Source organism: Palaemon carinicauda, chromosome 3 (genome assembly GCF_036898095.1).
Source record: "Palaemon carinicauda isolate YSFRI2023 chromosome 3, ASM3689809v2, whole genome shotgun sequence".
In the NCBI taxonomy this organism is placed as follows: Eukaryota; Metazoa; Arthropoda; class Malacostraca; order Decapoda; family Palaemonidae; genus Palaemon; species Palaemon carinicauda.
The window spans coordinates 174,495,987-174,511,107 of NC_090727.1; the positions used below are offsets into that span (position 1 = coordinate 174,495,987).

Below are 15,121 nucleotides of genomic sequence, written 5' to 3' on the forward strand. Positions count from 1 at the left end.
ATATATATATATATATATATATATATATATATATAGCTATCTCTCTATTATATAGATGAAATTGTTTCCTTCTGCTTTTTGTGCCAGATTACAGAGGTTAAGTTTTAATAACACCTTTTTATCCATTTGCATTATTGAATAACTATCGGTCAACTATCCCGCTTTGAAAGAGAACATTCATTGAAAAGCTTTCAAGACAGAATTTGACCTGATTTAATTTAAAGTAATTAAAATAGGCATTTTTTGTTTGATTTAATCGAAATAAGCATTTCAATATATGTAGAATATAATTTTCAATTTGTATCAATGGCAATAAGAATTCCTAATTTAATTTTACTGTATTCATATTATTATTCAAATGATATAACAATCATATTCAATCAAATCAGTAGGCCCTATATTAGATATTCAAGTGAGAGGACTAGATCAGGAGCTGGAGCTGGTTATAATAAAAACAAAAACAACAACAACAACAACAACAACAACAATAATAATAATAATAATAATAATAATAATCCCACTTGCTATTCGATTAATTTTTCTCTGGTTTGTTATTTTCTTTTATTTATAATACGTGTTTTATTAAATTTTTTACTTTATAATAATAATAACAATAATAAAAAATAATAATAATAATAATAATAATAATGATAATAATAATAATAATAATAACAATAACTTTCATTAAAAATTATCAATCTTTTATTTATATCATTAAAAATTATCAATCTTTTATTTATAATACATGTTTTATTATTTTTTTTACTTTATAATAATATAATAACAACAATAATAATAATAATAATAATAATACAGTAATAATAATAATAATAATAATAATAATAATAATATTAATAATAATAATAATAATAAGAAGAAATAATAATAATAACAATAACAATGATAATAATAATAATGATTATAATAATAAAAATAATAATAATAATAATAATAATACTAATAATAATAACAATAACTTTCATTAAAAATGATCAAAAGATAAACTAAAAACGTTCCAAAAAAGAAACATGTTTCGCGAGCAAGAGAAAGGCACCAAAAGAAAAAATGAAAAAAAAAGAAGATAGAAAAAAAAATTAAATTGACTGGAGAAAAAGTTTGGCACTTTATCAACTACAACGTAAACAGTTAGACACGCAAGACATCACTGAAAGGAGCAGTTCCTCATGCGTGTCTTTAAGTGTGCGTCTTATATGCGTACACATAAAAAAAAAAGCGTATTACCATCCATTTCGCCAAATTCAATATCACTCTAAATTTTTTAACTGAACTTTCTGTGAAGCCAAGTCGTTTATTTTGGAGTCTCTGCAATCCATTGCCTCTCAACCCTGATCTTGAAGGTTTGTTGCAAGTTTTTAAAAGCGATCTTGTAGTAAATAGATCTATTATTATATGATAGATTCCACTTTCCTCAAACTCTACAGAAGTTTGTAGGAAGTTTTGATAATCGTATTAACTAACTAACTACCCAATGAGAAAAAAAGGTTAAATATTTGTAAGGACATTCCAAATCATTAGGAGCTTATGAAATGTGATGTTGTTATTACTATCACTAGTGTTCGCGACCAGTCAAAAATGACGGCTAAATATTTGGATAGATATGCACCCACCAATACATGTGGTTTCTTCATAACAATAACAAGTTGTACGTGGTATTAACCATGTAGTTAATTCTGAGTCTTGCCTCCTCTATCATAAGACTCAATAATTCACAGTAGTCCAGAAGTTGTATTCCAGCTGTGACTAGATTTAGATTGAGGAATGGTATTCCTAACTGGGCAGTTGAAACGGTGGAACTTTAGAAGTTCAAACTTGCAGCGAATGTGTTTATGTTAAGCAAGTTGACTTAAGTCCCTCTTCGTAGTTTATTTAGGACAGATAAATTTCAATGTTGTTGCTGATCTTGAAATATTCTATTTCCTCTATTCATTACTTCTCATTCCTATATTTTCTTTCCTCATTATGCTATCTTCCCAGTCGGAACACTTGACTTATAGGGTAGTAAATTGGCTAATAATAATAATAATAATAATAATAATAATAATAATAATAATAATAATAATAATGATGATGATGATTAAGGTTAAGATTTGCTTCCTGAAAGAAAGATGGATGCTAGTATTATTTTCAACGTTCGTAAATAAATGCTATTTCAATAGATTTCTCTTGAGTTATGAAAGGGAGAAAGTAAGCTTGTAAGCTTACTGCCGAGCTTCAAGATCATACGTAAGCAGGCAAGGTTACTACTAAGCTTCAAAATGGAAGAGAGGAAGCAGGTAAGCTTACAGATGAGCTTCAAAATATGAAAGCAATCAAGCAAGCTCACTGCTGAGCTTCAAAATACAGAAGAGCAACCAGGTAAGTTCACTGTCGAGCTTCAAAATACAAAAGAGCAAGCAGATAAGCTCACTACTGAGCTTCAAAATACAGAAGAGCAAGCAGGCAAGCTCACTGCTGAGCTTCAAAATATAAGGAAGCAAGCAGGAAAGCTCACTGCTGAGCTTCAAAATACAGAAGAATAACCAGGCAAGCTCACTGCTGAGCTTCAAAATATAAGAAAGCAAGCAGGCAAGCTCACTGCTGAGCTTCAAAATACAAAAAAGTAAGCAGGCAAGCTTACTGCTGAGCTTCGAAATGGAAGAGAACCATCAGCTTCAAAATGGAAGAGGACAGGCAGACAAGCTTAATACTGAGCTTCAAAATGGAAGAGAGCAAGAAGGAAACCTCCAATTGAGCTTCAAAATGCAAGAGAACCAGCAGGCAAGCTTACTACTGAGCTTCAAAATGGAAGAGAACCATCAGCTTCAAAATGGAAGAGAGCAAGCAGGAGAACTTACTACTCAGCTTCAAATTGGAAGAGAGCAACCAGGAAACTTACTATTGAGCTTCAAAATGGAAGAGAGCAAGCAGGAGAACTTACTACTCAGCTTCAAATTGGAAGAGAGCAACCAGGAAACTTACTATTGAGCTTCAAAATGGAAGAGAGCAAGCAGGAGAACTTACTACTCAGCTTCAAATTGGAAGAGAGCAACCAGGAAACTTACTACTGAGCTTCAAAATGGAAGAGAGCAAGCAGGAGAACTTACTACTCAGCTTCAAATTGGAAGAGAGCAACCAGGAAACTTACTACTGAGCTTCAAAATGGAAGAGAGCAAGAAGAAAACTTACTACTCAGCTTCAAAATGGAAGAGAGCAACCAGGAAACTTACTATTGAGCTTCAAAATGGAAGAAAACAAGCAGGCAAGTTTACTACCAAGCTTCAAAATGGAAGAGAGCAACCAGAAACACTTACTATTCAGCTTCAAATTGGAAGAGAGCAACCAGGAAACTTACTATTGAGCTTCAAAATGGAAGAGAACAAGCAGGCAAGCTTACTACCAAGCTTCAAAATGGAAGAGAGCAAGCAGGAAAACTTACTATTGAGCTTCAAATTGGAAGAAAGCAACCAAGAAAACTTACTATTGAGCTTCAAAATGGAAGAGAACCATCAGCCAAGCTTACTTCTGAGCTTCAAATTGGAAGAGAGCAACCAGGAAAACTTACTAACTCAGCTTAAATATGGAAGAGAGCAAGCAGGAAAACTTACTATTGAGCTTCAAAATGGAAGAGAGCAAGCAGGAAAAATTACTATTGAGCTTCAAAATGGAAGAGAACCCACAGGCAAGTTTACTACTGAGGTTCAAAATGGAAGAGAGCAAGCAGGAAAACTTACTATTGAGCCTCAAAATGGAAGAGAACCATCAGGCAAGCTTACTATTGAGCTTCAAAATGGAAGAGACCAAGCAGGAAAACTTACTACTGAGCTTCAAATTGGAGGAGAGCAACCAGAAAAACTTACTACTCAGCTTCAAAATGGAAGAGAGCAACCAGGAAACTTACTATTGAGCTTCAAAATGGACGAGAACAAGCAGGCAAGCTTACTACCGAGCTTCAAAATGGAAGAGAGCAAGCAGGAAAAAATTCTATTGAGCTTCAAAATAGAAGAGAAGAAGCAGGAAAGCTTACTACTGAGCTTCAAAAAGGAAAAGAAGCAGCAGGCAAGCTTATTACTGAGCTTCAAAATGGAAGAGAACAAGCAGGCAAGCTTACTACCGAGCTTCAAAATGGAAGAGAGCAAGCAGGAAAACTTACTATTGAGCTTTAAAATGGAAGAGAGCAAGCAGGAAAGCTTACTATAGAGCTTTAAAATGGAAGAGAGCAAGAAGGAAAAATTACTATTGAGCTTCAAAATGGAAGAGAACCATAATGGCAAGCTTACTACTGAACTTCAAAATGGAAGAGAGCTAGCAGGAAAACTTACTATTGAGCTTAAAATTGGAAGAGAGCAAGCAGGAAAACTTACTGTTGAGCTTCAAAGTGGAAGAGGACCATCAGGCAAGCTTACTACTGAGCTTCAAATTGGAAGAGAGCAACCAGGAAAACTTACTACTCAGCTTCAAAATGGAAGAGAACAAGCAGACAAGCTTACTACCGAGCTTCAAAATGGAAGACAACAAGCAGGAAAAATTACTATTGAGCTTCAAAATGGAAGAGGAGAAGCAGGAAAACTTACTACTGAGCTTCAAAAGGGAAGAGAACCAGCAGGCAAGATTACTACTGAGCTTCAAATTGGAGGAGAGCAAGCAGGAAAACTTACTATTAAGCTTAAAAATGGAAGAGAACAAGCAGGCAAGCTTACTGCTAAGCTTCAAAATGGAAGAGAGAAAGCAGGAAAACTTACTATTGAGCTTCAAAATGGAAGAGAACAAGCAGGCAAGCTTACTATTGAGCTTCAAAATGGAAGAGAGAAAGCAGGAAAACTTACTATTGAGCTTCAAAATGGAAGAGAACAAGCAGGCAAGCTTACTATTGAGCTTCAAAATGGAAGAGAGAAAGCAGGGAAACTTACTATTGAGCTTCAAAATGGAAGAGAACAAGCAGGCAAGCTTACTATTGAGCTTCAAAATGGAAGAGAGAAAGCAGGAAAAATTACTATTGAGCTTCAAAATGGAAGAGAACAAGCAGGCAAGCTTACTATTGAGCTTCAAAATGGAAGAGAGAAAGCAGGAAAACTTACTATTGAGCTTCAAAATGGAAGAGAACAAGCAGGCAAGCTTACTATTGAGCTTCAAAATGGAAGAGAGAAAGCAGGGAAACTTACTATTGAGCTTCAAAATGGAAGAGAGAAAGCAGGGAAACTTACTATTGAGCTTCAAAATGGAAGAGAACAAGCAGGCAAGCTTACTATTGAGCTTCAAAATGAACGAGAACAAGCAGGCAAGTTTACTGTGATACTCCAAAAAAGCAAATGTAAATAAAAGTGCAAATCCTGAAAACAGCTGAAGTAAACTAACAAATGCTCCCCATGGGGCTCCAAAGAGACCTACGAGACGTGGTTAATAAAAGATGGAAAACAAATTGAAATTATCTGTACAGTTTTATTCACCATCAGTCTATTCATACGCTTCAGTTAATGGAGCGCGTATTGCATAATGAAAAAAAAATAGCCTCTATTTGTGTAAGCGACAATTTGCATAACCGCAACCCGGATTTAGTTACATAGCATTGTTATGCTGCCGCCATTAACATCATACTGATGACCTCTTAAATTCAATAACATTGATAAAGCTTGAAACTTTATTTCTTTACGCTTGGTTAATCTTTTCTCAACAAAAAGGTTAATTGTTTTTAGTTTCCTGGGCATAATTAGTCTTTTGTAGGTATTGGTGGAGTTTTTCTTTTTAATAAAGAGATTAATTTAAATACAACAAAATAAATAAATTTAGCTACCTAAAATTAATGTAGCAATTTAAAATCTATGTAGCTATTTAAAAGCAATTTAGAAAGCTAAAAACAATTTAATAAGTTAGAAGCATTATAGCACAAGTCAAAAACTGTAGAAAGTTAAAAGCAATGTAACAAGATAGAAGAAAAATTGCAAAGAAGCTAACTATACTTATTAGGATCTATTTTCATCTGTCAGATGATTACTAATATAAAAATAAATTGGCCACGAAAGATCAAGTGCTTTCTCCTCGTCTTTTTCATCACCAAATAACAATTTAGTTAACGGAATCGGGAATAAAAAGAAACAAACGCTGAAACAGAAGTTTAAGCAAAAAAGAAACAAAAATTCTCTAAACTTTCTCCGAAGAAAACCGACATAATCCGTAAACCGCTATTTTTTAGTCCAGAACAGATAAAAGCTGAATCACTTTAGGTCTCTGGAAAATAAAATATTGCAAATCAGTCCAGGCAATTTCAGTGTTTATGTTATTGTTGTTGTAAGCTAAGCTGGCCTTGTGCCTAAAGACTGACTAGAAAAAATCAGATTCTTCATCAGTTTGTCCAAAACACAATATTCCTCATTGTTATTTCGAAGAAATAGAGACTGATTTCTAAGAACTTTCTCTTCTGTTGATACGATTCAATCTTCTATATCAAACTGCTAATTTTTTTTCTTTTTATCAATATATTAAATCACCAAACTATCTATCTCAGAACTCAATTATGTGAGAGAACCGTGATTTCGAATACCATTTCCCCCTGTTGTAATATACTGCTTTCAATTAGAGGGGTTGTTTACAGTTTCACGCTGATTAATTCGAGTTAGTCTCTTCATTTAACAAATAAGGCTAGCTTCGCTTGAGTGGATTGATGACCGCTCGGAAATTCTTCCGAGCGGCAAGCAATGATTTACTAGCCGCGTACACAACTAACCAACCCGCGCGGTTCCAGTGTACAGGTCCTCAACTTACAAACTTCATAAGTTCCAAGAAGCTGTTTGTAAGTCAAATTGTCTGCAAGTTGAATTTTGTTAAATTTTAGCCTAGAGTAGGCCTAACCTGACTCCCATGCCTATGATTTTCAGCTATAAAAGTCTACAAATAGTCCCGTTTCATATGAACTAAATATCAGGTTATTGCAAATGTCATTTTACTTACTGTATTGAATTATATAATATTGTCTTACTACAATATTTCTTTCTCTTTTTACAGTATATGAATTTTTGATACAATATCTGAGTTGAATTCGTGTTTGTATCTTCGAATGTTTGGGTTGAGAACCTACGAGGCCGTTCGAGGAAAATCTTCTCATGTGAAAACATGCCTTTTAACAAGCGGAAATATTTCCGTACAGAAAAAAAAAAGAAAAAAGAAAAAGAAAAAAAAAAACGCTCGTGTGAAGCGAGCCTATGACTTCATTTGCTTCGTCGATGACCTTTGGTATTGTGACGCTGATTTGAGAAACTACCGAATAATCTTTCCTATTACAGAAGTCCGGATAAAAGAGAGGGGTTAAGATTCAGGGACAATGGGTCACGATGACGGCCTTTTCATTCTTAACAGAAATTTTTTAGCCGACTAATTGCCAGTTTTTCAAATATTTCATTTATTCATAATCTCATCCCACACATATATTCTCTTTTGAATAAATTCAGAAATATGTACTTGTGTGTGTGTATATATATATATATATATATATATATATATATATATATATATATATATATATATATATATATATATATATATATATATATCCTAAATTATTCACAGCATGCCTCGAAGAAGTTTTTAAAAATTTAGATTGGGAAAATGTAGGAATCAACATTAATGGGGAATATCTTAACAACTTGAGATTTTCAGATGACATAGTTCTGTTTAGTGAATCAGGTTATGAATTGCAAAAGATGGTAGAAGATTTGAATAGAGAAAGCAGAAATGTAGGACTGAAAATGAATATGAGTAAATCTAAGATAATAGTCACTGAAAATGCAGACAATATATACGGGTTATAGACAAACCTCTAGAGATTGTTAATGAATATACGTAGGCCTACTTTGGACACAGTAAGTATTTCCCAAGGACATGAAACCAAAATCGAAAGAAGGATAAGCGTGGGATGGAGAGCTTTTGATAAATAAAATCAGGTTATGAAAATTAAAATGCCACTTTCTCTAAATAGAAAAGTATTTAATTAGTTGGCCCTACCAGTATTAACTTATGAATCAGAAACTTGGAACCTCACTAAAGTCTTAGATCATAAGCTACTTACAACTAGGGGAAATGAAAAGATTAATGATGAGAATAACACTAAGAGACAGAAAAAAGAGCATCATGAATACAAGAGCAAACTAAAGTAGAGGATATTCTGACATGTAAGAAAAAGAAATGGACATGGCCAGGATATTTAATGAATATGATAGATGGAGATCAAGAACAAAAAAATGGGTCCCTAGAGCATGCAAAAAAAGGCATGGAAAGGAAGAGAAGAGGATGGATTGAACTAAGAAAATTTGCGGGAAAATACACTGAAAAAAGAGAGCATAAATAGACGCGAGTGGGACATATTTGAGGCCTTTGTCCTATACCGGGCTAATAACGGTTGTTTTTATCTATGTATGTATGTATATATATATATATATATATATATATATATATATATATATATATATATATATATATATATAAATATATATATATATATATATATATATATATATATATATATATATATATATAAGAGTGTGTGTATATGTATGTACGTATGTATCTAATATATATATATATATATATATATATATATATATATATATATATATATATATAGTTATACATACATACATACACACTCATATATATATATATATATATATATATATATATAAATATATATATATATATATATATAAATATATATATATATATATATATATATATATATATATTTATATATATATGTATATATATATATATATATATATATATATATATATATATATTTATATATACACACACAGTATATTTGTTTACAAAACTTCCAATTCACCATCACATAATGAACCGGATATCTATTAGATCCCAAATGATTTCCATCTCCAATCTGGCGACGAGCCGCGCAATTGAATTGACTCTTTCCAAAGAGGTAATAATTCGAAGAGATTTCCTAAATTCTTTCCACAAGTCATCCGCGTAATACCAATAGAAAGTGAAAGCAAGTGGAGATAATGTGCACTCTTCACTCGGCCGAGAAAATAAAACGAAAATACAAAAAATATCACGACACGTCTCTTATAATGTCACCACAAGCAAAAGCACGTAGTCTGCTCATGAGGTGAATGCTGGCAACTATTGGCATCTCCCCTCTCCCCCCCCCCCTTCCCACACTAAAAATGAAAAAGCTATCGATTGATTGTATATAGTGTTTATACTGATACGCATTATCGCGTAGACATATGTACTACGTACATATGATACATACTATAGTATATATATATATATATATATATGTGTGTGTGTGTACAGTATATATATATATATATATATATATATATATATATATATATATATATATATATATATATATATATATATATATATACATATATATATATATATATATGTATATACACAATATATGTGTGTGTGCTGTGTACGTCAATGCGATATTGTATGTAGTGTAAAACAAAAGTGACATCACATCAAGGGTCATCGACAGAGAGAGAGAGAGAGAGAGAGAGAGAGAGAGAGAGAGAGAGAGAGAGAGAGAGAGAGAGAAAGCAATTTCAGCCTAGCCCGATATCTTGAACTTTCTTCCACTATTTTTTCGCTCCGCTTTTTTTATAATTTTTTTTTCCAACGATTTTTTACCGCCACCTTGTGATTCAACTCAGGTATATATAAGATCGCTAAACCGGCTGAGACAGCACAATCTCTTTGAGCGTCTTTCCTCTGTCTTCGAGACGGGGCACAGGAAAACTGATCGAGAATGGACAGAAGATTGAGAATAGTGAGTATTATCAACGCTGTTAAAAGTGAAATATTAGATTGAGAAAAAGGCAGAATGGAAAAGCTGTTACATGTGGGATACCAATTAGAGGAATGAGAATCGGAGATCCCCCTTTATGTTGGATATCTAATTATGAAGGATTACAACAAGTGGTTATGTTGTTAGTGGGATATAAGAGTGAAAAGGATCAGAATAAGCGATGCTAGTTTTAGAGAAATGAGAATAAATAGCGCTACTTTGGGAGCCTTCGTAGTTCGTTGGGACAGAACAGGTGTAAAAATTCAAAAGTTATGACTGAAAAACCACATTCTGAAAGGGAAACAAACACAAGAACGCTACCCAACCTAAGGTTATCCACCTAACCTAAAGTAACCTAGGAGCCGTATCCCTACCTACTTACATACCGGGGCGGGGAGGATCCCCCATTAGACTGCAATATCCTTAGCTTTCCTTAAGACTGAGTCTTAACCTTGTATTTGTTTTTTTCAACCGGCTTCACTCCTGGAAGCGTGACTCTAAATCATAATATTTCTCAAATCGTAAAACTAGCTTCATATATTTCATACCAAGATGAACAACAGCTTCCCCGTAAATAAACTCTATTTGACAAATAATAAAAAGGTATACGTCAGTCTCAATAAACTACATTCACCCCCTTCTTTGCCATCAAAGACTGAATTAACAAAAGACACCTGAACTTCGGGAATCTCTTCTTGCTCACATTTTCCCAGATAGGGGCACAGAGTTGCTCTTCCCATGGGCCTCTACCCTGAAAACTTTCATAAACTTGCAAAACGACCACATAAGTCTGCTACAAGCGGCAATATGCCAAAATGATAATCAAGTTCCCGATGAAGGAATCCTGGTGTGAACTATCATTTGAAAAACTATCATTTTCAATATGGAGATTTTCAGTTGTCTTTATCTAATAAAATATCTATTAGTAATAATAAAACTTGTATGTTTTATCCACACAAACAATTAATTGAAAATCATACACCAAAAGAATGCAAATTACTTTCCCTGATAAATTACGAACATTTCAATATCTATATAATTTTTAATGGCTTAAAGAATAATCTTACGAAGATATTTTCGTTTTATCATCTTCATTTTTTTTTTAAATAATATTCTTATATGATTTGTACTAATTTTTTTCTATTATCAATTCCACTTACTATGACAACGAAATTAGTCTTTGAACAGTAGTATGAAAAAATTGGACAAATTAAACTTAAGCGATAACGGAGAGAAAGCAAAGTAGTATCTTCTCTTGAGTTAACAGTAGAGAAGGAAAGAATTGTTCGTGTATCTCTCTCTCTCTCTCTCTCTCTCTCTCTCTCTCTCTCTCTCTCTCTCTCTCTCTCTCTCTCTCTAGAGAGAGAGAGAGAGATTTATCTTAAGGTGCCTTTTCCCTTACACTCTTAGTAAAATTCCTCACCTCTTGTTTCCATCCTCCACAGCTCTATCTGCTGCTCTTACTGGTGAGCTGTGCAGCAGCTGCCAGGAAGAGAAGCTCAAGCAAGAAACGAAACGATGGACCACTACGCTTCGGGACACCATTCCCCGCAACAAGGGCCATCCCATTTGGTGGCCCAGGATACACATCTTCCTTTGGTGGCCCTATCGTGGGTGCCCCTCCTCTTGGATTACATGCTCCCAGCATTCAGGCTCCCCCATATTCTATGGTGCCACCTCCAATGGGGAGAAGCGTGAGCTCTTTTCCAAGCCACATGCAGCCTCTGACTGGTCCTTTCAGTGGGCCTCCTATTCATATTCAGCATCCAATGAACCATGGGCAATTACCCTTCATGCCACCTCCACCTTACCCCCCTCAAAGTCACCACGGGGGTCATCTGCCATTTGGTGGCACACCCTTCTATCATCAGAGCCAGTTCATACAGCCATCTCAGCCAGTTCTCAACTCTTTGCATCCAAGGTCACCCCCTGCATTCGAAGAAGGACGCCATTTTAGTAGCGATGGGAGGGTCTGTTCCAATTGCGATACTGGTAAGCACAATAGCCACTTCAAGGTGCATGATGCTGGATCGGCTGTCAGTCCAGTCCGTTCTTTGGATAGACCTTCTTTCCATGGAAGTTTCCAAAACTCTGGAGGTTTTCCCGAACATAGCTTTGATAGCTTTGGAGGACGTCTTCAGGGCAAAGATGCTGGGCCTAGTACAAGAGAACCATTTGAAGATAGCTTTTTCGGAAGTAGTTTTGAAGGAGGAAGTTCTCTCTTTGGAGGATTTGGAGATGACTTTGGAGGAAGCCTGTATGATGGAAGTAGTTTTGGAAGTACTGGAAGCCGAGGAAGTAGCTTTGAACCTTCAAAAAGCACAGATGACGGGAGAAGCAGCTATGCAAGCATCTAGACTAATCATTAAGGTAATGTTGCTCATAGTAGTTCTAAACATTGGCATTAAAAAGATTAGTAAAGTATAAATTTTTTGTCTCTACTAATACATATTTTCTATTATCAATAATAATGATTATTCATGGGGTAGCTTGTGGGGCAACTGTCAAATGATATAAGGTCAGTTCTGAGGTTTTGATGACAGTAAAATCTGTTACTGTTTTAATTACGCTGTTCATATTTGATTAATGAAACTATCACCAGCATTCAATTCCCCAATTCTCACTGTTCATGTTTTTAATTTCTTTGATCCTGTTTGGAATTAACACTTCGCTGTCGTACTATCATCCAAAAAGAGTGTTGATTGACTTTTGAACTGGACTGTACATAATATCCTTCAAGTATTCTTTTTGCAATAATCCTACTCTTTCCTAACTCTTAGGTTATTAACTTTATATGATTTCTATTTCTATGTTTCTTACATATAAAATTTTTATATTCACATATCAAAATATATATACATTTCTTTTTATAAAGCTGCTATATTATCTAGGCTCATCAGCTAGAATTTTCTTGAGACAATAGTAACTAATTATTCTTTTTAATAGTTTTCCAAGGTACACAGTCACCGACACACTCAGCATCTTCAGGGGCATGTCATTTGCAATGCAAATGAAAATGAAGTATATATATTTTCTTAATAAAATATACAAAATATAAAAGGATTTTGAATTAACCTTAAAATTATTTCATATCTTCATAATACTTAGCAACGATAACTACTGTGCAGTAGAACGCTTATTTATTTCAGTCTGCTATTGGATTTAAATTTTCATTGTTCATTCTATAACTATACTCAATTTTTTTTAATCAGACGCATTTGCACCGACTTGCAGCGGTGCCCTTTTAGCACCTGCTACATGATTGGTTAGAATTATCATGTCCAACCAATCAGCGATCAGGAAACGTTTCCGAGCTAAAAGGGCATCCCTACGAGTCGGTGCAAATCTGCCTCGCTAAAACGAATTGACTATAGTGTAGGCGATCCATCAGAAAATGACGGCTATACAATTTAAATATTTAATCATATACATCTCATCTGTGTAAGACTACTTCCTCTCTCCCCTACCAGAGGAACAAGAGGAGATGAGCATGACCGGAAATATATACTGCATATACATATATACACACTATATATAAATTTACATTATATATATATATATATATATATATATATATTTTATATATATATATATATATATATATATATATATATATATATATATACATATATATATATAACCTATAAATGTGTATACATATATATCTATAATATATATATTTATATATTTATATATATACAGTATATATATATATATATATATATATATATATATATATATAGTATGCAGTGAAAATATATATATATATATATATATACATATATAAATACATATATACATATATAAATACATATGTATATATATATATATATATATATATATATATATATATGATTTGTATATATATATATACAGTATATATGTACATATGTAAATACATATGGGTCAGTCATATGAAGAGAATAAGAAGAAGTTTTGGAAAGAAGTGAAGAGAGTAAGGAAGGCCGGCGCAAGAATTGAAGAGACAGTGAAAGATGGAAATGGAAGGTTGTTAAAAGGAGAGGAGGCAAGGAAAAGGTGGGCGGAATATTTTGAAAGTTTGCTGAATGTTGAGGATGATAGGGAGGCAGATATAATTGCGGTTCCAGGTGTTGAGGTGCCAGTGATGGGAGATGAGAATGAGAGAGAGATTACAATAGAGGAAGTGAGGAGAGCACTAGATGAAACGAGAGTAGGAAAAGCATCGGGTATGGATGGTGTGAAAGCTGAGATGTTGAAGGAAGGGGGTGTGACTGTACTTGAATGGTTGGTGAGATTGTTTAATGTGTGTTTTGTGTTGTCAATGGTACCAGTAGATTGGGTCTGTGCATGTATTGTACCACTATATAAGGGTAAGGGAGATGTGCATGAGTGTTGTAATTCAAGAGGTATTAGTTTGTTGAGTGTAGTTGGAAAAGTGTATGGTAGAATACTGATTAATAGGATTAAGGATAAAACAGAGAATGCAATCTTGGAAGTACAGGGTGGTTTTAGAAGAGGTAGGGGTTGTATGAATCAGATTTTTACAGTTAGGCAGATATGCGAGAAATATTTAGCAAAAGGTAAGGAGGTGTATGTTGTGTTTATGGATCTGGAGAAAGCATATGATAGAGTTGATAGGGAAGCAATGTGGAATGTGATGAGGTTATATGGAGTTGGTGGAAGGTTGTTGCAAGCAGTGAAAAGTTTCTACACAGGTAGTAAAGCATGTGTTAGAATAGGAAAGGAGGTGAGCGATTGGTTTCCGGTGAGAGTGGGGCTGAGACAGGGATGTGTGATGTCGCCCTGGTTGTTTAACTTGTATGTTGATGGAGTGGTGAGAGAGGTGAATGCTAGAGTGCTTGGACGAGGATTAAAACTGTTAGGCGAGAATGATCATGAATGGGAGGTAAATCAGTTGTTGTTTGCGGATGATACTGTACTGGTAGCAGACACAGAAGAGAAGCTTGACCGACTAGTGACAGAATTTGGAAGGGTGTGTGAGAGAAGGAAGTTGAGAGTTAATGTGGGTAAGAGTAAGGTTATGAGATGTACGAGAAGGGAAGGTGGTGCAAGGTTGAATGTCATGTTGAATGGAGAGTTACTTGAGGAGGTGGATCAGTTTAAGTACTTGGGGTCTGTTGTTGCAGCAAATGGTGGAGTGGAAGCAGATGTACGTCAGAGAGTGAATGAAGGTTGCAAAGTGTTGGGGGCAGTTAAGGGAGTAGTAAAAAATAGAGGATTGGGCATGAATGTAAAGAGAGTTCTATATGAGAAAGTGATTGTACCAACTGTGATGTATGGATCGGAGTTGTGGGGAATGAAAGTGATGGA

The 15,121-nt window shown here is 34.2% G+C and overlaps 2 protein-coding genes across 2 annotated transcripts in view; both read left to right on the forward strand.

Moving 5' to 3' along the window:
* Positions 1 to 15,121, forward strand: part of LOC137638787 (uncharacterized protein DDB_G0286299-like) — a 281,890-nt gene that overhangs the window by 200,766 nt on the left and 66,003 nt on the right. The window lies entirely within an intron of this gene.
* On the forward strand, positions 9,724 to 12,165 carry LOC137638880 (peroxisomal membrane protein PEX13-like). The gene is made up of 2 exons (XM_068371287.1): positions 9,724 to 9,790; positions 11,254 to 12,165. Exons 1-2 carry the CDS (start codon positions 9,770 to 9,772, stop codon positions 12,163 to 12,165), a joined length of 933 nt encoding a protein of 310 aa, XP_068227388.1. The 5' UTR covers positions 9,724 to 9,769.

Bases quoted from the DNA above. Each gene is read 5' to 3' on its own strand.
- LOC137638880 (XM_068371287.1), top strand. From the start codon at position 9,770: ATGGACAGAAGATTGAGAATA. The intron at 9,791-11,253 runs GTGAGTATTATC...CATCCTCCACAG, and splicing joins TGGACAGAAGATTGAGAATA to CTCTATCTGCTGCTCTTACT.